The following is a 25,297-nucleotide window of genomic DNA, read 5'->3' as shown; positions in this document are numbered from 1 at the left end:
TTTATTAGTACATAATAGTCTAGATCTAGTTAAACGGTTTTCGTTTGTCAATCCATGCACTTTGTCCTTTGATAACTTTTTTTTTTCATTGTAAATTTATTTAATTACACCTGTAACAAGATTTAAGTTCTCCATAAAATCATTCTTTACATCATATTATTTACGAACCTCTCCATGACATACTGTTTAATTAATCACTTACTACTACTTTAGTCAATTGAGAACTGATTAACTTTTTTGTGTCAAGCGACTTATGGCTTATCCTGTATAATATATTGCTCACGTCAATCACCTATACATCTCTTCGCACCTATCAAAACAACGTATCTATTTACGAGTGAAACTACAGCTTTCACAAGGATGATATACGTTTAAGTTTCTTCAGATGTGGTTTTTATAGACATATGTCAGTTAGTTCGTGTTGTTTCATTTTCAATATTTTAACAGTAAAATAAGTAATATTACATGTCAAGAGTTCTGTATCTTTATATTTGTAACTAGCATATATTACCCGCTTCGCTGGGTTGAAATGAAAATTTAAGTGCACAACTCCGTATCTCATGTGTTTAGTACTTTTGAAATATGCTGTTTTCGTTTTTAATGGCATCGATTAAAACAGCTCCGGAAGATCATTGATCATCTCGGCGACCTCGAAAACCATGGATTCGACACTGATATCGGTCATTTTCGATCATTTTAAAATATCTCTTCCTCCCCCTCCCCCAAGTTGTGGGACTGAATTTGAATTTAAACGGGATCGAAAGTATCACTGTTCAATTAAGTGACCAAGAAAACTATAAATTGGACACTGATAGTGGCCATTTTCGTTTATTTTTATATATCTCTTTCTCCCCTTCTCCCAAGTGGTGGGGCTGATTTTGGATTTAAACCGGATTGGAAATGTCACTGTTCATCTGAATGATCCCAAAAACTATGGATTTGACACTAATATTGGTCATTTTCGATTATTATTATTATATATAGCTTCCCCTCCCCCTCCTCCGTGCTGCGGCACACGGCATCAGAATTGTCACTGTTAATCTCAGCTACTCCTAACACTATAGATTCGACACTAATATTAGTCATTTTCGATCATTTTTAAATGTTTATTCCACCCCGTTGTGCCCTCCCACTCCTTAACTATCAGGCTAAACTTAGATTGAAAGAGCATGAGAAGTGTCACTGTTTGTCTCATCGACCCCCAAAAATTATGGATTCAAGACGAATATTGGTCATTTTTGATCATTTTTAAATTTCTTTCCCCTCCCCTACGGTATATATAGCTCCCCCTCCTCCGTGCTGCGGCACACGACATCAGAATTGTCACTGTTAATCTCAGCTACTCCTAAAACTATGGATTCGACACTAATATTAGTCATTTTCGATCATTTTAAAACATTATCCCCCTCTCCTACGTTGTACCCTCCCCCTCCCCAACTATAGGTGGATTTGGATTGAAACAGTATCAGAAGTGTCACTGTTTCTCTCATCGACTCCAAAAACTATGAATTCAACATTAATATCGGTCATTTTTGATCATATTTAAATTTCTCTCATCCTCTCCCTCCCCTACATTGCATCGTCAAAGTGAATAGCCTAAAGTAATCCCTGTCCCTAAACTCATGTATATTGAAAATTTGATTGAGATCGGTCAGGTAGTTCAAGAGTGATGAAGTTACAAAGGCAGTCATTTTAATTATTATTATTATTATTATTATTATTTTTTACATATATCTCCCCCCCCCCTACGTTGGCTCGTCAAAGTGAAACAATAAAAAGCACCCAAGGCCCGACCCTCATTTATGTTGAAAATTTGATCGAGATTGGTTGGGTGGTTCAAAAGTTATTAGGTTTTGTTAGTTTTTATTTATACGCGGGCCAGTAGGCAATGCGAGCAGACACCTGTGTTTCTTTGCTGTCTCGTCTGAGGAAGGAGCCATTACTGGACAGGGCGTTGACATGTGATGAGAAGTTTCTCCACGGCGCCGTTATCATTGGTTAGCACCCCATGACCCGGTTCCAAAACAGCACTGCACCAGAAGAAGGTCCTCCTGTGTGTTTGGTGGACTGCTCCCGGCATCGTGCATCAGGAACTAGTATCAGCTGGTCAGAGCATCAATTCAACTGTGTACTGTCAGAGTTGAGCCGTGTTATATATATATATAAAAACACCTCTAGAACCAGCATGTCTGAATCGCAAAGGGGTCCTCCTGCTACAGGACAACGCTAAGCCCCACGTGGGTAATATGACCCGGGACACCACTCTACGCCTTGAATGGGAAACACTATTGCATTCGCCATACTTCCCGGACGTTGCACCTTGCGATTATCACCTGTTTCATTCCTTGGACAATCACTTTAGAGGACGCTAGTTAAAATCCCTAGTAGAGGTGCAAAATTCACTTGATATTTTCTTCGCTTCACGGCCCAGCAACTTCTACAGCGATGGAATCCATGGCCTTTCAGAACGTTGGCAGAAGATTATCGTTGCTGATGAGGACTACTTTTAATCTTCCAGGTACGTCTTAGGTAACACATCGATGTTCGACAGTGGTGGATGAAAAAGCGACAGAACTTTCTTGGTTAGCTTTATCTATCTATCTTATATATATAGTTCCAGAATAAGATGAAAATAATAAATCAATATTTGGATGCTATGAAATCTTTACGTACTTACTTGCCTTATATCACTACATAACATCTTGTTTTTTTAACCAAGTTATCTTACTAGTAATACAGAAAACTTTTTGTTGACTAAACAGCTATATCGTCCTTTGAACACTTAACATAGTTAGCCATCTATCAACACATGCTATTAAAACAGTACTCAATTCTATGTTAGATTAAAAATCTACAACCACCACCATTAAAAGTCGCACGGTACAACAGTCACTTGTATATGTATTATATAATAATCGTAACTAGTTAGTTATTGAATGATACATCCATACAACAAACAGAACGCTTCCCACAGCTATTGCTAAGACTACAGACGAGAAAAGGGAAGAAAGAGTCTGTGAGTTAACTGTCTCATCTACCGTTACATGCAAAACTATAAAAAATTGTTACTGAGCGGCATATAGTAACTACCCGCTCCAATTCAGCTACACTGTTCCTATTTGACAAAGGGGAACAACTTATACAACCTGATGTTAGAAAAACCAAAATATAAAACAGAAACAGAAGGAGGGAAAGATAATTAAAACATAAATGAAAGTTTCGAAGCCCAATTTCGACTCTAAACTCCTTTCATTAGAAATAATAATAATAATAATAAACAATCGACTTCTGCGCACGCATAATTTTTCAGATTTGTAGTAACAGAAAAAGTAAGCAGACATTTTTATTATTATTTTAAATATTAATTGATCCTTCGCCTGTTGTGTCTGATAAGTAAATCTGTTTCAAGCTTGAAACATTCTTGGATGATTAAAACACGATTCGGAAAAAAAGTATCTACTGATCGAAGCTTAAAATCAAAAAGGACGTTCTGAACTGGGATCAGCTGTTGATTAGAGTGCAGAATGTAAAACTACTATAACGCCAAAAAGGTATAGGACGTTTCTTTCCTCTTGAATTTACAGTTAACTGGACTTGAAGTGGAGACAACTCTCCAGTGAACAATTACTTTATTGTTTGGATCACCATCCTAACACGAACTTCCACTTCCTGATTTCCGCAAGTTCTTTCATTGTTTAGAGACCAGTTAGTAGTAAAAGTTCATATCGAGGAATATGGAGAGCGTTCGAGTGCTTCCCCAGTATCAGTTTCATCAGTTTTATAATTGCTACGTTGTTACAAATGCAAAAACTTGACAATATAATTGTACCGGATAATGCGGAGCGATGTCAACAGTAGTGAGCTCTTAAGACTTGAAAGCTTGAGCTCTCTTATACCTCCCATTGTTTTCCAACAACATTTGTCATCTCGACACCGGTGTTTACCAATGATCTCTATTGTTCAGAATAGAAATCAATTAAGAATTAGGGAGGGGGATAAATTCACTCCTCCCCTGCGGCGACTCTAGAGGGAAATCACATCGGTGAATATTAAATTTTTATCGTTAGAAGGTTTATTATATATATATATCTTTAGAAATATGTATGCAAGAATTAGTAGATTAGGTAACCTTTGTTTCCTTTGCTAAAATTCTCTCAAGAGCCGTCACTGTTGCTCCTTCTGCCCGAAACAAAATTCTTGGTTGCTTCTACTGTGCATTGTTTCATTAATGCATGAAAGTTTTTAGTATTTGAAAGGAAGACATAATATACAAACGGACGGTGTGTTAGAAGAGAAATTTTCTGTATTATAGATACAAAAACACGGTATTATTTTTGCCAATTGGTTAGTGTGTACTGTAATTCACATATACACATGTATAGAAAACTTGTTAACATCCCAGAAACATAAGAGAGAAGAGTATAGAGCACTGAACTCAAAACAGTAACTAGCCTGCTGTTCGACTTTGCAGCGCGAAATTTTTTAATTCTCATATCCACGGACGAAGTTTCCATTTCTTGGTCAGTTTCAGAGCTAGAGTCATCCATATGGCTGCTAAAGAAATAATCAGGTAAATGAAAAACAAAAACAATCTAGAAGAAAAACTTAACCTTAACGAAAAGCAAAAATTGAATAGTAATACAATAATATTTATAAAGCAAAATAAGGTGTTAGGAACGAAAACAACGAAATTATTTTAAAAAAGAAAAGAAAACATCAGAAAGTTTATATCTGAAAAAAAAAAACAATATTAACTGAATTGGTGTTAATTCAAGAATGTAAATAAATAGTGTATATTTATAAGTGCGATAAGAGGATGTCCAAGTGTAAGTGTCTTGTTTCCCAGATTCTCAAAGTTTAGATATGAGATGTTATAATTGAGACGATAGTATAAATGAACTTGCACGAATCAAGATCAATGCATAAATAATGATATATTTTCGGCTTCTTTAGGTAAAAGCTTCTTTAGATATCTATTCATTTTTTACTTTTAAAATTTTTCTCTTCTTTAGATAAAAAGAAAGCTATCTATTCAATTTACTCTTAAAAATTTTGATTTCCTTAAGTAAAAGGAAAATTATCTATTCAATTTACTTTTAAATTTTTCATCTTCTTTAGGTGAAAATTATCAATACAATTCATTTCTAAAATTTTCATCTTTAGGTAAAAACTTATCAATTCAATTTATTTTTAAAATTTTCGTTTTTTCAGGTAACAAATTATCTATTCAATTATTTCTACAATTTTCATTTTCTTTGGCAAAAAACTATCTATTCAATTTTCTTCTAAAATTTTCGTCTTCTTTAGATAAAACAAAAAGCTATCAAAGCTATCTATTAAATTTACTCTTAAAGATTTCAACTTCCTTAAGTAAAAAGCAAACTATCTATTCAATTTACTTTTAAATTTTTCGTCTTCTTTAAGTGAAAATTATCAATTCAATTTATTTCTAAAATTTTCGTCTTCTTTAGGTAACAAATTACCAATTCAATTCATTTATAAAAATTTGTCTTCTTTACTAGAAACCTATCTATACAATTTATTTCTAAAAATTTTCGTCTTTTTTGGGCACAAAGCTACGTATTCAATTTACTTCCAAAATTTTCGTCTTCCTTGGGTAAAAAGCCATCTATTCAATTTACTTCTAAAGTTTTGCATTCTTTTAGGTAAAAATCTATATATTCAATTTAGTTTTAAAGGATATACTTTTATTTTTTTATTTTTTATTTTATTTTATTTTTTTAATTTTTTTAAGATAAAAAGCTATCTATTCTTATTTATTTAATTTATTTTCATATCTTTGTTTTCTTTTAAGTACGAAGCTAGTTATTAAATATACTTTGAAAATTTTCGTCTTTTGGTAGGTAAAAGTTTACTCATTTTACGTTTACATCATGTAATGCTTAACATTTCCTAATGCATCCATTCTTACTGTTCTGATGAAGATCGCAGAGAACAAATGTCGCCGAAGGTATTAGCTATTAAAAACTGAAAGCATAACGAAACCTTACTTTACTCCATATCGATACATTTAATGATGTGTTCTTTGCGTACCGTATCTTTTAATGTGGCATATACTCCAATATATAAAATATCTCTAAAATCTTCATTATACTTTAAAGTGTTATACAGAAGGTTATTTCATCCTTATGATAGTATTTTTGATCCGCCTGCACTAGGCTGTAAAACCTCTTTTCCATCACCGACCATGTCAATATGATGGCCCTGACGGTACAGAATTGCACAAAATCGTAGCTTTAATTCAAGGAGGCTTCTATTCAGCACAGGGTAATCCAGTTTGGTCCACTTATCGACGCATCTTTTCCAGGGTTTCTCAAATGTTGTGGTTCGACGTTTTGGGATCTTCCTTTTAATAGGTCAAAGGCACAAAAATCTATAGGTCATCTTTCTGGCAATTTAACAATGATGGGATAGCACTGATACCTGCTTCCTTTTCTATACAAGTAATGCAACTCGACTGTTGTTTCGGCGATGTGACTGCAGGCCTTATCTTGGTGGATGTGGAGTTTAGCGATCTCATTACCATACAAAAGCAGGAGTATGCTAGCAGTACATGGGATCTAAAACGTTCTGTGCATAGTAAGCAGGATTTATGTCTATATTACACGCTACTATGTGTATAGGAATCATTCCCTAGGTACAAAAACACGCAACTACCATACCCCTTGTGGGAAACGTTTCTTACAGGTGCGTGCTCCTTCCCATCGATAGGACGGTAGCAAATCGCATGCGCCTGTTTTGATCTGGTAAAATGGACCTATGCTTCATCTCCGGTAATGACATAATCCTAGCTAGGTAGCGCTCACACAGATGTTTGCTGTATATGCCACTCTTTGTTGAGCGATGTCTGTTAGTGTTACAGCATAGACTGGCATTTCTATGTGGTTTTCAGATCTGAATCCTTTAGGATGATGCAATTAAACTTTATTGGTAACCGTCGGATACGTGATGCAATTTCATTTTGCAGTGGTGGATTCTCTTTGGTCACATATTGTCGTACGTTGGCAATGATGTCTCGAGTGAGTTGCGGAGTTGGTTGCTTCTTCTACGACATTTGATCAGTCCTTGTGTTCTTCAAAGATGGAGGATACTATGATGGATTGCCGTATGTATCCCCCTTATCAGACAATATGAAAAGCTTTGCATTTACAGTCTTTTAATTTGGCTATAGCTAAAGCTCACGTCGGGAAGTGCTAGTATGTAGTGATCTCAAAACGGATGCATTTATGGAGCTATGATGATTGCACAGATCCTTGCTCTTTACATCTCTTTCACGTATGACGTGTATGACGCCTGCAATTTGCTACCATAAGGGTAGCACAATATTTTGTAGCTTGAAAACGGAGTGCTAAAGTTTCGTTTGATTGGCAGAAGATGTAACTAATATGCATGAGTAACAAATCATCGGTCAATCTGCCAACTCCCATCAGTGTTCCAAGGTAGGGAAAGGTCTTGACTATTGTCTTGGTGTGCCATGCGACCGGAGACCACATTGAATATTTGTGAACTCAAAATTTGATGTAACTACAATTATTGTGAATAAGTATATTAACTTTTTTCATTCTAATTATAGCGCGAAGTCAGATATTTCAGACAATGTTACAGTTCCCCAAAAGCTTTGGGAAATAGTGCTTTAAAAGTTTCATAAAAATAATGAAATCAAAATTGACAACAATATAGGGAAAACCTTAAAAATTCTCCCTGATACAATGATGTTCTACAAGACTCAAATTCAGTATGACACAAAAGTCATTCATAATCATTGAATAAAATTTTAATTGATGATGCAATTCATGTTTACAATATGCGAGGGATGCCCAAAAGGAACCAACGGATACGACACGGTTTTTGGATTATTTGATGTAAGGCAGAAAAAATATGAAAGACATCAACCAGGGAAGAGTCAAACTGTAATTTCCTTAATGCTGAAAATTAAAGATTGTGAATGGCTCTTGGCTCCATAAATATGCTTAGTATAAGTCAAAGTATAACAAGCCATCGATAGTTATAACAGCTACTAGAGTCAAAAGAATTGAAGTCAGAGAATGGTATTTGTCTCTACTTTTCTTTTCTTGGTATGGTCTTGTGTCAATGACAATTTTGCATTTTAGCCGTATGATCAACAAAAATATTACTTAAAAAAAAAAAAAAAAAAAAAAAAAAAAAAAAAAAAAAAAAACTAATGTATCATATTATCACGAAAGCTAAATAAAGGTGAACTCAATTGATCTGTACGAGATCTATAAATTTATTATTATTATTATTATTATTATTATTATTATTATTATTATTATTATCCATGTGACACTTTGGACATCCTCTTGTAGTTACATTATAACGTACTGTCTATCGCTACTTAACTTATTCAGACTTTCAGATGCAGAAACTAATTTGCTATACAATTAACTGTATATGTATATATATAAAAATTACTCTCACGATATACCTCAGTACAAGAACAAACTACATACAGATACCAAGATACAGTATAGAACCAACCTGAATTTTGTACCAAGTGCACTTAAAGCATGTAATAAAAAACAAAGTTGACAGAATTCATAGCTATTAAAGCAATGTGAAGCTGAATTTCGAATTTGCTTTGAACCAAATAATTACCATACAATTCCCATTTTACACAAAGTGCCAACTTAGTATTGACTTATATACACAACGTAATTTATTATTATTATTTTATGCATCTTTACTAATATAGATCTTACAATTTCATCCTCTAATGCTCACATCAAATATTTCAGAACGTTTAAAGCTCAATGCATTTTAATTTACAAAATTAACATTTTACTTTCATCAGTCTATTTGGTCTCTTTTCTGCACCTTGACTATGAAACAAGGCCTACATTTTAACACAAGCTCTAAAGTCTCTGTTTTGGTCAGAAATTGAACACAAGATAGGCACATCCCAGCAAATTTTTCTTTCTTTCTTTCATGAAATTTGTTGTAGTTCCTTGTGAGACCCAGTACATGAATGAAATATAGTACTTCAAGATAGGAAAATTCTACTGCGACACGCGTTTAACAGTTAATATTGTTCCCACACAAATTTTCGGAAGATAGTTTCGGGTTTATTTATTTAAGATGTAAGGTCCGTTTAAAGCCAAAACAAAGCAAAATAGTGCTTTACGATTAAATTTATCCAAATAAGACATAATTCCTGAAGTAACACAAAGCAACCAAAGTGCTCATTTTTAACTTAAAAGTTCGCACTGCAATCTCCTAACTTTATTCTATGTTTGTAATTGAATGCTAGCATACAAGAAAAATTCATACATAACTTGTCATTCAATAGATATTATATTCGCAAGTATTTAACGGAAATTTTTATTATGGTTCTTTCCCATATACACATAATTACTTTTCTTAGAAATTTGATAATCTTAGAATGACATGTTTCTTTCCAGAATACACAAAATTCTTAATACCGATATCAACTACGTTCTTCTAATGAAATATTTACAACTCAACAATGATCTACAAAGATAAGTCAAGCCACTTTTTGAAATGAACTATTATATTTTTTTGACATATATTAACGGAACTATTACGTGTATTATCTCATTCTTTTCCAGTATTATTTTACAATTTAATTACATTAAAAAGATCCCAATACGTTGAAATATGTACACTAATTCAATCTACTTCCACAGCTTTAACACTTTGTATTACAAAGTTTTCTCTACAGGTTTATACATAATTACTACTATCATCTAAAAGAAAAATTATCACTTGTAATTTAAACCGTAAGTTGAACCAAGATGCACCAATAGTTTCCTTACCTTTCTTGAGCCCACTTCTCAACCCTCATCTGGGAAGTTGGTGTACATGGCGTGATTTTACCTAAGCGTATTGGATCAAAAGGTACATAAGGAGAATAAGGAGTTGATGGGGAGAGAATATTTCTCAACTGTTGAAATTGTCTTTCGTACTCCTGCCGTTGTTTCTCCAATGCCACTGAAAAAATAGATATAAAACAAAATGACTTTATACTATATATTTTTACAACTATCAGGAGATTTAGCTCAAAGATAATTTTGAACGCACATTCAAATTATTGAAGAATTCACTCAACGTTACCTACACGCAAAAGTGACATGTTGGAAGTTTTTAGTGATTTCACTATTAAGTGAATACCCTTGTACAAAAACTCTGATCACATAATCATATTTTTTCTTCAGCTCAAATAGTTTCAAGATATCATCCATTTCATTTGTATATAGTTTATCAGCATTCAAGGGGTGGAGGAAACTTCAGCTTTTGTTTCCAATCACACTACCGAAGATGATAGTGGTTGAAGCAGTATGTTGCTGTCTACATTATTGTATGATGCTTATAAGCGAGTTCATTAATAATACAGGAAGATTTGTTTTATATATATATATATTGAAGATAATTAACGATATACATAGATACATTACATATCAAAATAATGGAAACACCTTGAAAGTAAATTTAAGTAATTAATACGGAATTGGACCAACTTTAGCTTGTTGCCATCGTGGGTATCCAGACTACTTGGTGAATCTTTCCGAAGGAATAACGGACAAGTTTTCACGAAGTCCATTACATCAGCAATGCCTCTTCAGGCATTCGACATATATAAAACACATTTTCCTCCTTTTCACTCAAAGGCGGTCCATGTTCTTGACATTATTTTTGAGCGGTTATCACAGGAGGTTACGAAATCACAACTCGATAGCCAGGCTGTAATTAATCTGTTAAATAATTAACGATTAAACTAATCAGTTAAACATTTTGTTAACTTTAAATTTAAAGAAATAAATGATAAAATGAAATATTTTTCTTACCTTGCTTATCTTCTTCATGCTGCTTTTCCAATCGTGCTATTGCAGTTTGTATAGGGTCGTTACTCAATTCATTCAACATGAGTTCCTCTCGAGCGAAGTTGTAGTCGATGGGTTGCGCTGGCGTCTGTGGCTCTGAATTAGCTGTTAAAATAAATTTATGTTGAGTACATAACTGTTCGTAATATATGAATATTTTTAATAAAGATTTCAGTTAATTTCCATAAAATTTCCTTCATTCGAACTCAAACTATTTTATTCCGTATTAAGCCATAAATTCGACAGTGAACCTATTTAAAATTACAACTGAAGTTATTTAGTCTACAGCACACAATTCCGAGCACTGTTTTTAATCTTGGTATTTTCAGTCCTCTGTTTTCTTATATTTGAGGTGAAACACATTCATTCTTTAAAATATGGTGCTTATAGCCCATAAAGGACTATCTACCAGATATGCATATTTAATTAATGATATGTGGTCAGCGCATCATCTACCAACTACATTATTTCTGACCTTCTTAACCCATAATTCGCTACTTCTCAATTACTTCATAATGTTGGATTGACTACGTTAATTATGCATTCCCACCAAGAATCGAACCTGGTACCAGACAGACTAAAGGTACCCGTGTTAACCAACTGGCTATCATTTTATTCTCTAAAAACACACACACACAAATCACAATTTAGGCTTCATAGCGATGTGGCATACCACCTGACACATTGATTATCATTTTGGTCATCTGCTTACCTATACAACACTTTTGTGCGATTATAGGTCAAGTTGAATGGGTATTCAATCTAAAATAGTTTATACGGTGTGAAACAAAAAGAAAACATCTTTTTGATCTACTTAAAAATCCCTTCTCACAGGCTTCCCAACTATAATGCGAATACACTCCATGTGAGAGCTATGTTCTGACCATCCACACTCCTCGATTTTACATTTGTATGATATCAGGTGATTTTCTTTTATTGTTTTTTTTCAATTGATTACTTTGCACTCTACTACATGTTTTAATGAAATGCTGAAATGAACTAAAAGACTTCAAATAACTGTTAATTACAAACGATATGTGTTTCAATATTAAAAAATGAACCCCTGGTTTAAAAGCTTTTTATTCGCAGCTATTTACAATAAGTTTAAATTGAATTTGTTCATCACAAAAGTTTTGAATAATAAACAAGTTTACGAATGAAGAAAATAATATTTATTTTTATAAATTAAATTTAAATAATACAGAAAACTTATTTAACCAGATGAAAGTTCTTAAAACAAAACAATAATATTTGTTCAATTGTGAATGGAAAATGAAATCTTTCCGCTTCTCGTTTCATGATTTCGTTCTGTACGCTTAAGGAAATGGATGATTCATAAAATTGAATGATTATTAAAAGGAACTGATGGAATGAGAATGTGGAAGGAAACATAATTCATGCACATGATGTCGTCCACTACAAGCTCACATGGCTGAAATCGAACCAAGGACTCCTTACCATAGGTGACCACTTTGCTCTTTAGTCACCGTGACTCCATTCTTTAATTGCAATTAGTATCGTCATATCACAAACTAAAACTTGGCTAGACTCGATTGTTCATTAATCTACGTGCTGTTTTATCATTTCCATTTGGTTACTGAGCTCCTCCGTGGCTAAGCGGTAAGCGTACGCGCCTTTGGCGTGGGAGGCCCGGGTTCGATTCCCGGCGGGAGCTCATGTGGTTCGGATTCCACGTTAATCAGTAGGTCCACGTCTCATATAGCCTCGCTGCTGAACGGGACGTAAAACTCAAAATCAACTCAACTCAACTCCATTTGGTTACTTTTTAAAATTTGAATTCATGCACTCATGAATGAATCTATTGCCAATTCGTCATTCGCATTAGAGCAAAAACCTATAACTATTCTATTCGGCCTTGTTTCCATAAAACAAGGAAAAGTATGAAATGGAGTACGTACAGGTAGTGGCGTACACAAGGAGGTTTTGAGGTTTAAAAACCGAAAAATAATATCTTGTCCCCCCTTTTGAGCAAGACAGTATGTAAAAATAACCATTTACCGTCTTAAGATGTATGTATACAAACGCCTGAAATTATATGAATTTGGGAACTTGAACTCGGTCTTCCCTTGATGAACTTCCGCGTACACCAGCATGTACAGGAATATTTTGCATAACACAGGTTTTTGCTAAAACAAAACAATATACTGAGCAAGGCTATGTGATAATATGTAACAAAGCACACAATCACGTAAGACACAGTTACTGTGTCGAAACTGCTACGTGATTGTTGTTTTGTTACAATTGGCAAGTCTTTAATTTGCCCATTTCATGTCGAGAACAGAACTCAACAATACTTGCCGGGCTTCTAACCCGTTCCTACTACTACTATTACTACTCTTACTCCTGCTTCTACTATTACTAACACTTATACTATGGATCCGTATTCAAGTAATACTGCACGCCTAATGTAACGTAATCTAACGTAACTTAATGTAATCCAATAAAATATAACCGAATGCAATACACTTTGGAGCTTTTTTTCAGTTTTCAAAGTGGTCCGGCGATACGGCACAAATGCCCTTAATATAAAACAAATCAACTGAAAATACCTATGTACTTACATGATGATTTTGGACAATTTACACGGAAGAAGTGATGATTACCCCACAGTATCCGATCGCCATGTCTTAATTGTGTCTTTTCAGATATAGGCGAACCATTTACGCACGATCGTGCATTTGCTAAGGGCTCCATAAATAACTCCCCTCCTACTATGGTTATTACACAGTGTTCTGGCTGGATACCAAGTCCTGATAACTGGATATCTTGTTCAACAGGAGCTTCACGCCGTCCAACAAGGGTTTTTTCCTATTGATAAAAGAAAAAATGATTTAATTTAATTTATAGCCCTTTATAATAGTGATCTTAAACTTTAGTACGAGAATAGCCCAAATTTATACTAATTACTACATACTATACACTAATTTTAATAATTACATTAAAATTAATAACAAAATAATGAAAATTTAAGGCAAATTCCTATAGTCACAGAGACTTATCAATGCTGACAATGAATTAATATTAGGAAGGAATTATTATTATTATTATTATTATTATTATTATTATTATTATTATTATTATTATTATTATTATTATTATTATTTTAATAATAATAATAATAATAATAATAATAATAATAATAATAATATACAAAATATGCATAACAATGAACAAAAAGTGGTTGTATGTTTTGTTTGAGCTTTTGCTTTGAGATCATTAATGTTTCCACCGTAATGAAATTCCATCATACATTTGCGCAGTTAACTTCTTGTGAATTGCATTCTGTTACTGACGTTGATTGTCATTCCGTACCAGAATTCGCAAAAATTCCCAGTATACGTAACGTAAAAATGCAGACAGTAGAGACCTGCACGGGCCGGGCTTGGGCGGACCGACTCTGTTATTTCTTTGGGCCGGGCCGACACTGATTTCTCTTCCGGTCGGGCCGGGCTGAGGCCGATTAATTGCAATTCTTTAATAATTATTGACTTTCGTTAAACGATAATTGGAATAAAGCCAAACGTTGAAAAAGTGTGCCCTTGAAAAATGTTACAAAGAATGCAATAGCTATTAGAGTTTGTTTTGTTTAGCGGCTCCACTTTCACTATAGAGGATTGCAGGCATTGCGAGGTAAATTGAGCTCTGACCTTCACCTTTACTGAACCCAGAATATGACAAGAAGGGGTAGGAAAGTTTTGCCTGTCGCTAAACAATATTGTCATCTTCACTTTACGCTAAAAATCAATTAAGTTTGATTTTTGTTACAGGAAATTGATTTTTTGTTCTCTCGATGACAGGCAAAGTTCTAGGAGGCAATGGTATCATTCGGGAGGCAAGCTTCAGGTTGTGAACCAGAGTTTAGAAAATGTTTCTGAGGGTTAAGTCAAGTTTAATACTAAATTTTGAGGAAGATTGAGGCTCGAGCTAATTTTTTTTAATTATCGGGCCGGGCTTGGGCCAAGAATTTTTTAAAAAACTTAACGGGCCGGGCCGGGCTCGGGCCGAAAATCTCCAATACTGTCTGCGGGCCTCATTTCCTAACGGTTGGTGCAAAATCAGCGGATTCAACTCAATGCAAATAACGCAATAAGTAATTATAACTACAATAACAAGAATCGCAAAGTAAAACACAAATTTTGCATTGTGTTGACGGAAAGCGCTACGAAATAATGGGATTCTGAAATTCTCAAATAACCTCAAACTGGCTCCTATGTCATTGTTTTTAACTTTGATTTATTCGCTCCGCCTACGGAAACAGTTCCATAGAGAGGAAACCTGCTTGGTTGCCAGCCATGGCTCACTAGCACACTGTTACGGAGGAACCTACGTGAGCGCGAAAGCAGTTACATGTTTCTCTCTGCTGGCATAGACAGTGGTAACTCAGGCATTGCCAAATCATCAGTGTCGACGAAAGCGCAAGAGATTGAGCGGGTGCCTTAGTACATATTCACGTTTACGAAATTCTAGAGAAACTAGTACCATGAAAAGAAGATAATAAACTGTAAATGCATTATTTTAAATTAATTTATACGTGTTATATTAACTTCTTTTTATTAATGTTGCAGGGCTACCGCCGGTAGCCTCAGTTGCCCATAAAATATGCCATTGACGTAACATATTACAATATAAAAATCTCAAGAAACTGTATTTAAGTGGATGTAATTGAGAGAAATTTACCAATTTTAACACAACCATAGATAAAGAACTTCCTCAACACAGAGATCTTAGTAATTGATTTCAGAAATGGGATGAATTGCGTAACGGCGTCTACCTTCAATTTCAACCTTATTATATCTCAAAACACAATTAGATTGTGTTGTAACAAATGGATCCCTTGTTTAAGCCTGCTATCGATTTCGAAAGAAACAGATATCTTCTCAGCTCTACCGACTTAAGTAACGGAAATCGAGTACAAAGTGAACTAATCAAAGGTGCTTAACGCCTCAGCATGCTTAGTTTGATGATATATATATATATATATATATATATATATATATATATATATATATATATATATATATATATATATATATATAATCTTTATTGGAAAGATACTTACTTTGAGGTAGTAAACAAGGAGTTCATTAAGAGAGGGATCAGCATTGAGGTTCACTAAGTAATATTTGTTCTTCTCTACTTTAATTCCAGATGCTTGTACACTTATGCCCATCTTCTCTAACGCCTGTTGTCGCTCTTGTTGCAGTCGCTCTGAAAAGTAAACCACCTTGTTAATACTCTATTATTTTTTTCAAGCATATGATATATGTAAGCATATACACAGGGCGTCTCAAAAGTCCCCTGACATAGAGTAACTGTTATTATCATACTTGTAACAAAATATAAGAAGGGAAACCGTCTCCAACTATGATGTTTTCAATCTAAAATGAAGGAATTTTTTTAAATCGGACGAGTCGTTTAAGCTGTAGACTCTTTATGCGCCCAATGTTAAATGAAAATGCAACGTTGCCGTTTACCTGGACCCACAACGTAAGTGAATGAAGTTACTGTTCGAAATGGGGGCTGGCCATCGACATATCAGCGTAAAAGACAGTAACTTCATTCACTTATGTTGTGGGTCCAGGTAAATGGCAACGTTGCATTTTCATTTAACATTGGACGCACAAAGAGTGTACAGCCCAAACGGCTCTTTCGATTAAAAAAAATTCCTTTACTCTAGATTGAAAATTTCATATTTGGAGACATTTTGTTGTAGCTTTGATAACAACAGAGTTACTCTATGTCAGGGGACTGTTGAGACACTCTGTATATGTAACAACCATTCATTTTAAGGGAAGATTATTTCGGTATTACTTTGTGCGTTATGAAATTAAAAGAATAAGATGAGCTGAAAGAGCACAACTAAACCGTTTACATCTTCAGTAAGGCGTGAAAACCTATCTAAAATCAACCTTTTTCTTTTTTCTTTAAGCAATACTACTCTAGAATAATTCTTGTACGTCATTAGTACTTATTATTACTTTGTATATGTTTCAAATTAATCTAATTTCCTTTCATTCTCACTATTCTACAGTGAAATTAAATACAATCAACATCCAGACAAACACCATGTGGGTATGGACTTTCTCGGGGATCTCCTTCCAGTTTCGTCATTCCACTAAATCATCCATCTTATTATCACCGTCTCCCTTAGCCTCGGTCCGTACTTTTGGGACGTTGAAGAAGGAAAAAAAAAAAAACGAATAATAATAATAATAATAATAATAATAATAATAATAATAATAATAATAATAATAATAATAATAATAATAATAATAATAATAGATGAGAGCATGGGCACAAAAGTTGACAGATGTTAGCATATACTTCACACTAGCAGAATAATTTTCATGAATGTAATGTCGGGTTCGATCCTCGCTAGCACAAAATTTTCGTTGTTAATTAATCCGTGTCGCAAAGTAACTAAATTGATGGCTTAGCAGTGGCGGGTCCACGGGGAGATTGAAAGGGCCAACTGCTGTTTCCAAAGGCTGCCCTTTCTTCCAAAATCAGTTGGTTTTGCGGTATACAGTGCCATATGTTTCCTCTCAACTAATACTAGTTGAATGGGTCCCCTACAAATAGTACAGGCGTTGCCTGTCGCTGGAGGAGTAGCATGTTATACAACAGTAGTTGATATATTATCTATGTGTGAACTCCTCGAAGTAGGGGACTGGCGTTTTCCCACCACATAAATAAAAGGGACAAGTAACGACTATTCCCCTACTTTCCTTGACTAACTTCGAACACTGGGTGCCATCAACATTACATTACAAATAATAATTATTATAGCAGCAATACTGCTATATTATTTGTTGAAAATTTACTACATATTTACAATATTGCACCACTTTAATGTAAAACTTGTATACCGTATCTCAGCCCTATGTTCATCGTCAAGGAGGTAGTACGCTAGTGGAATTAATACACCCAAGTGCTCATCACTACAGACAAAATCTTAGCATTAAACTCTACCCTTAGCCAAGTTAATGCAGACAGTATTGTTTCGTTAACTCTCTCCCTACAAACCTGCTCTATATCAACCTTTCATTTTAATAATCCCACCGAAAGATCTCTTCCATTGTTTACAAGAATTCTATGCACGCCGCGGGAATCAAAAGGCAACAAACTCTACAAAGACGGAGAAATAAGAGGATGTGTAGACTGCAAGACATTTGGTTCAGACAGTAGCGGCATGAAGCGAACATTTTTATTATGTTCACTCGAAAAGGCAGCTATTATATTTTCAACTAGCTTTGTTCAAACCCTCTTCGTTGGAATTAGCTCAACAAACTAGAACTTTAACTGAAAATAAGTTAAAAAAAAAAAAAAGTTTTAAAAAATAGTGAAAAAACAGTAACAGGTTTTGAGGAAAGTGACGTCGGTAAACAAACTATAATAAGAAAAATAAAAAAACTTTTTTTTTAAAAAATCAAAAAGTGCTACACGTTACAAGAAGAAGCTTCATAAAGCTTTAGAAAGCTGTACTTAAGAATTAATATATTAGCTATAATTAAGAATTAATATTTTTCTTTCCTTAGCTTGTTGGGATAAAATTTAGATTTTTACCGATGTGACGTCCCTCAAAAGCTACCACAGGAAAACCTTAAATATGATGAAATAAAGGAAAATAAATACATAAGGCGAAATAAAAAAGAAATGTAAATAATAGGGTAATAGCGCAACAATGAAAAATTGAACGGAATGGGCGGCCTAATTGTTGTCTCTTACAGCGTTCATATATATTGTTATTTACCTGTTTTCAATAGTTTTTCTTCCCACGTTTGTGACATTTCTTTCATAAGTTTCTCGCTTTCGCTTAGCTTCTCATGCAGGTCCTCTCGTTGCTGAAACAAACAATCACTGAAATTAAAAACATAACTAACGAAACATTTTTAAAAATACTAGGTATTTATTTGATATGTTCCAACGTGGCGAACGTACGTATACATTTCATTACTGACTGTATTTCGAAATCTTGTGGAATTTATCATCTGAGCAACTAAGGATACAATACTTACACTTCGTTTCCTCTTTACATTCCTGAAGAATAAAACAACTGATTCAGTTAAAAAATTGATGGATGTTGTAGAAATGAAACTAGTAGGAGTGTCACGTGAGCACAACGTGAAAACGTTTGACTTCAACGGCGTGACTTTTTCTTCAGTTAACGTTGAACCCGCATGAGGTAGAGACATTCGGGACGCTTAGTTGATTGCATCAAAACCGCTTCTCGCTATCTAATACCATTTTTACTGTATAGCAATCAACGTTCAAATCCGAAATGGTTGATTTAGCCATTTTCGGTTTGAACAAATTATTAAGAGAAAAGATGTTACCTATTCGTTGAACGCTAAATCGATATTAAAAAAAAAAAAAAAAAAAAAAAAAAAAAAAAAAAAAAAAAAAAAAACTTTTTACTATGTCTTATTGTTTTTACTCTATGTAAATCAATATTGAAACCAGAAGTTGTAGTCAATTTCTAACACTTCCGGTTTTAGAAGAGTTAAAAATGAAGATTAAATGCCTCTTGCAATGCTTAATTGATTGCTGGAAACATCTTCTCGCTATCTATTAACGTCTTTACTCTACAGGATAAACATAAAAGCCGGAAATGGTTCATTTCTACAACTTCCGGTTTGAATATCAACGAACTTGATTCCTAACCTTTGACTCTCTACATGCTAGCCAAACCTGATGTTGATCCAAGTAGTAGATTTTAAGATATTTTAATCTCCTGGACGCACGGACAAAGTAAATTTAAAATGCAATTTCGGTAATCAAACTCCTTTAAAATAAAAAATCCAATTGGCGATTCCTTACTCCATGAGAAATCTGCCGTTGTACTTTGTTAACAAGACTAGCTACCAAAGCTTCCTGAAAACACTAGTGATAATTCTATTGGTCGTGAATTCAGGAACACATGTATGTGTTGTAAGAATATGGTCGAATACACTGTAAAAATATAATTTTTCAAAAAGTTCTAAATGCAACAAACTAATACTCATTGCTACTATAATGTTATAAAAGAAGAAGCTGAATAAAACGAAAAGCTTTTCTAATTCTAAACATATTTACTTCTGTAATTAACGCAGCACTCAGTTCATCAGTAAACACGTGGGGAAAGAATGATAACACGATATTTATTGATCTTATGGAAAGAGTAAAATTATGGCAGTCTTGAATATAATGCTTCAACATATGAAGTTTGCATAGACAAAGTAAATTAATATCTATTACTTCGGTAAAATAAAGTCACACAGAACAGCAAACAAATTTTAACAGGCTCAACACACTTTTTTCTGGAATACCTTATCTATACAGTCTATTATGTAGACCCTTTCCCTCATTTTACCAATGTGGAGATCAGATACCGCATCTCCTACAACTACAGTGACAAATGCCAGGTTTATCACTATTATACGAGATATGACATTATTGCTTCCCAGTGAATTACCGTATTTGCGCGAATATAAGTCCCATGCGACGTAGGCTGCACTACTAAATTTATCACAAAGTTCAGTTAGACAATACTTGAGATGCACATCTCTCTCTCCCAACTCTTCTTCAATTTCCGCATAACTAAGGGTGACTCATGAAGATGACGTTCTCTGTGATAGTGATGCTGAGAAGCATTCTGGATCATCTACCGAGGGTGAAGAATCATACGCTGGTGATGCTGAGATGGTAGGAAGTGATTGTGCTTGATTTGGTTGGGTACAAACAAGATGACACAGTTTTGCGGAACAAAGTTGCTTTTCTTTTTTCAAGAACATTTACTGTATATAAATATTCCGTATATATTATATAACTGTATAACAAAGATACGTATTATTGTTAATACAAGTATTAAGTGTACAAGTGATTTTTGTAACAGTGTAAGGTATTACCAGTACCCAGTGAAGGTGGCAATTTTTGCGAACGAGATATATTTTTCTGCTATTTTCTTCTTAAGTCTTTGATGGATTACAAACGTGACTGCAGTAACTTGTAATGGTATTCATTTCAACCCACAAGATACGTGTACATGTCTTTTTGAATTGACGGTTTATGATCTAAGGGGGAAAATTTCGATTATAGACCGCACCATGATTTCTTAAGCCAAAATTTAGGAAAAACGTGCGGCCTATATTCAAGCAAATACGAAAAAAAAAAAAAAAAATCGTAACGCACCGCCGCAGCAATAATATTTTCCAAACCGAACTCCTCTTTAAGAGTCTTCATCTCGGCGAAATTAAAATACCGCTAATTTTACAGTAATTATGTGATATCTTCAAATAGATAAAAGACAATCGAAATGTGGAACAAGAGCGCCCTAGACAATATTATTTTACATAAGAAACCGTTATCATGACTCACTTATCTGCTTTCGATTTCGAGCCATTTTGAAAATCGGCATTTATTTTTGCGTTTCTAAACAGCTGAAAACGGAAAGCCACTAGGTGACTTACGATAACGGTACCTCACGCAAAATTTCGTCGGGATGAAGACTCTTAAATATACTACGTATAAAAAATAATCTACAAATATTTCTACATCAAATGACACAAATTTATAGAAATAAACATACCTGCTCGAATACTTGCGAACCCTTGCAGCAAAAGAAAGAAATTACATTCAACAAAATCAATTAAAATAATGACATTTGATGATGATGAATTAGAAATATCATTACAATTATCAATAATTTCTTTGATAATTTAATTTAAACAGAATACTAATCACATACATTTGCTGCAAGAGCATCATTCAGTAGTTAGAACTCAAGAAATTAAAATCAATCACTGGTTAATTGTCCCTACGTTTTTTAGCCAACACAAAGAAATAATTTGATATTAAATTTTTACAGTTACAAGGAAGTTACAATTAGAACACATTTATTACCTTCTTAACATTCAGTATACACTGATGAGAATCACTTGCAAAAAAATATTTGTTTGTATGTAGTCGAAAATTCTACTTTTTATTGTAGCATGTTCACGTCCTCATACTCTTCTGATGTATTCAGTTATGCTAATCAATGGGAAATATGACAATGATTTATGTGATTAGCATTAAACAAAACCTAAATTATGGTATGTTCGCCAACATATTCGTATAATCCTCCTCTTAATTGTGCTGTAAAAACATTTGTGGATGTCCAACTACAGTATTAAAGAGATTAAATTCATTAGACAAACTTCATCACATATTGCAAGGAATCTGTTATATAAGATAATTATATAAAAAGGAAGAAATCTCAGTTAACTTTGGATGAAGGTAACTTCCATATGAATTAGGACCGTACTATCATAGTTTGAATAAAAAATTTAAGATTCATTACATTTCAACGTATTTATTAATTCACATTATGTGTAAACCCATGGACCTGATAGTGGAACAGTTGGTCATAGTAGTAATAAAATGGTAAAATTTACATGGTTTATATTCTGCGAAATTATGGTTTCATAATGGATAAACTAGAAGTTGTGTTTCGTTACTTAGTTTTTGTGACTTTTTTTTTCAGAAGAATTAAGTGATAAGATTGTATTGCACTCCTAGCAGATAGTATACGCTTGTGTACGCTTGTACTTAGTTCGACTAAGGATAAAAGCAGGAACGCTTTCGAAAAAAATTTCGCTGAAATAAATACATTTGCATTGTTAGTTAGTCAGATCATTTATTTAAGATGTTTTGTTCCTTCTTTGCTTCATCACAAGTACAATACTATTACCGACACTGTAAAATGTACTTTCAAGCATAAAAACTTTTACGCACCGTCTAATTCATTTAATAGTAAATTTCTGTATCTTTACACTCATACTTAGTAAAATATTAAACCTGCATTTACTGTATATGTTGAATACTAAACCGAAGTGAACGAGCAAGTATCGTACATATAGCACTGAAGTGAAATAAATTATTACGCACTATAGCTAATACCATTAACTAGGTTTGTATTTCAAGTTTGATGTAATTTGAATTAAATGAAAACTTATAATTACACAACAAAATTGTAATTTATTTTGTTTCCAATGTACGTATACTTGAATAATTACTGAAATTACTGAATCGGCATTTTGATTGTAATTCGGTCCCACTAGAAGCTTATGCAGGCGTTCATGAAGCACATTTATACATTCGTTCGCTACAATCTTTTGATATATACCCACAAGAAAGAGGAAATGCATTACGGAGATATATGTATATTTCGCACTTACAGCGGAAATTTCTGTATAACTTATGAAATAGAGAGAAAGAAACAACAATAAACAAGTGTTTGACTATAGCATGGTGAGTTGAAACATACACAATGAACTATACAGGTTTATATCGTACTATGAACGATACAGGTTTAACTTTAAATATAAAATATCGGAAATTACAAATGGACAAAGATGTATGAGATTTAAAAAAAAAAAAAAAAAAAATTCTTACCGTTGCGTGTTTCAGCATTTCTTTCAATGCTTCCACTTCTTGTCTTAATTCTCTGATAATACGTGCATTTGGATCTTCATTGACTACGGCGTGGTTCACAATTCGTTTGGCTCTATCAGCATACCTCAATGTTGATAAAGTTTCTTCGTAATTATCAGCTGCCGGCGAAATAGTAGCTACCATAACAGTCTTGCTGTTTCCACCTAGATTGTCCTAAGAGAAGAGAGAGAATAAGTATTACAATTTACAATACTGATATTACGTATTATTCATGTCTTGTTTTAGTCCCAGACCCAGCCCGGCATGACCCAGACATAATAATTATTTAAGGGTATGAACTGACGCATGTTTATAATAATTTGAAAACGTACTTTTTTTATTATTTACTGTCTCTTTTCACTGTTAATACTACAGTATTAACTGTACTGTTTCGATGTACCCTGATACCTTGGTCAGCAGATCCGGACAACTCTCGCGCAACACATCTCACTTCTCAATTTCATGTTGCATTATTTTGTTAATATGATAATATAAATTTCGTCAAAAAGATCATAGTTATACCATCATACTTCGTGCTACTTCGAAATTGGTTCTTTAAGTACTTACTATATAATGTAAACATTTATACCTTTTGAACAATATTATGGTAAGTTACAGAAAAATGTAACCATCAAAATTTAACAAATAATTACCGTTTAACGTAGATTTACGATTATAATATTTCATAGCAAAAAGCGCAAGAAATTTACATTATTACGTTTAGAAAATAATGCGAGATGAAATGCTGAGAAATAAGACGGGTTATGTCTGAGCTGTCTGGATCGGTTAAGAAAGGTATCAAGGAACACTGAAACAGTACACTAAACATTAGACACAATAAAGAAAAGAGTGCGTTTACAAATTTTGTTCCAGACATTTTTGTAATGTAATTTGGCAGAACCATTAAACAACAGAGCACGGACAGAGACGCTACATTCTTTCTCGTGTGATTTACAACTGTTAAGTTTATTCACAAACTACAAATTAGGGAGCTAAAATAAAGAATTGATTAACAAGAACTAAATAGTTATGACTTCATTACACAGACATTTACTTACACAGGTTAACAACGTTTCAGTGCAAATTACCATTTAATCGTGTTTTAACTTGATTATTTCAATACATAACAAGTTGATCAAAAGGCTGGCTGGCTGTCGAGTTACCTAAGGCAGTGTTTTTCAAATTGTGTTCCACAAACCACAAGTTTTCTTCGAAACCTGCCCTTGTGATCCTCTTAGATTGAACATTAGTTCAGAAAGGACAATATGTAAATATATAAAATTAAAGTGAATTAACACACTACAGTTAAAAACTCAAACAGATATACAATTTAGTACGGTAAATACATATATGTTCGAATAGCTTATACAGATGCATTGTTAAAAGATATTCTTCAATCAGTTAAAAAATCAATAAAACATTAGTACCAAACAATAATTATACACAAACGTAATATCTCGGCATTCTGAATACACTTATAAACATATATATGTTCTTATATCTTCTTGTAAACATCGCTTGAGTAATAGGAATACTCTGAATACTTCCTTGGAATGAGATTGCATTTTCCTGACTTCAATTTCCTTGACTCTTGGCATATTTTGAAGCATGTCCCTGACTCATATTAATTACCCTGATTTTCCATGATCTTCCCTGATATTCAACGTCAGTGTGAACCCTGTCCCGTAAATCGGTAAAACATTTTAACTAATAAAAGTTCGCGAAACGTTGGCATTGGGCTCGTGATCCCAAGGTCTATCTATCACGTATTCGAATTCCTTTCAACACATGGGTGCTTTAATTTCATACGCCGCACGGTAGAATTTTGAAACTCAAAAATAACATAAAATACTAATAATATACGTGATAATAATATTTTCTCAGTACGCCGCTCGTTCAAGTAATATTTCTCGAATGTAAGACATTCAGAAATCCAAAAATCA

General features: G+C 33.6%; 1 protein-coding gene across 3 annotated transcripts in view; it reads right to left on the bottom strand.

The window, feature by feature from the left end:
- The window catches only part of Khc-73 (Kinesin heavy chain 73), a 571,786-nt gene that overhangs the window by 113,170 nt on the left and 433,319 nt on the right, over positions 1–25,297 (bottom strand). For 2 of the 3 annotated variants that reach the window (XM_081755751.1, XM_081755752.1), the window contains exons 8-14: positions 23,316–23,528; positions 21,469–21,489; positions 18,655–18,745; positions 15,961–16,109; positions 13,463–13,709; positions 10,845–10,985; positions 9,816–9,990 (exon numbers count right to left, since the gene is read on the bottom strand). In XM_081755751.1, coding sequence (XP_081611877.1) covers positions 9,816–9,990; positions 10,845–10,985; positions 13,463–13,709; positions 15,961–16,109; positions 18,655–18,745; positions 21,469–21,489; positions 23,316–23,528 — 1,037 coding nt within the window. Of the gene's footprint in view, positions 1–4,452; positions 4,555–9,815; positions 9,991–10,844; positions 10,986–13,462; positions 13,710–15,960; positions 16,110–18,654; positions 18,746–21,468; positions 21,490–23,315; positions 23,529–25,297 lie in introns of all 3 variants that reach the window. The other variant, XM_081755750.1, reaches the window with a different exon arrangement.

The sequence above is a fragment of the Thermobia domestica genome, chromosome 4 (assembly GCF_964235325.1).
Source record: "Thermobia domestica chromosome 4, izTheDome1.hap1.1, whole genome shotgun sequence".
Lineage (NCBI taxonomy): Eukaryota > Metazoa > Arthropoda > Insecta > Zygentoma > Lepismatidae > Thermobia > Thermobia domestica.
Note: the sequence above shows the minus strand (reverse complement) of the source record. Positions and strands in the feature narration are given on the sequence as shown.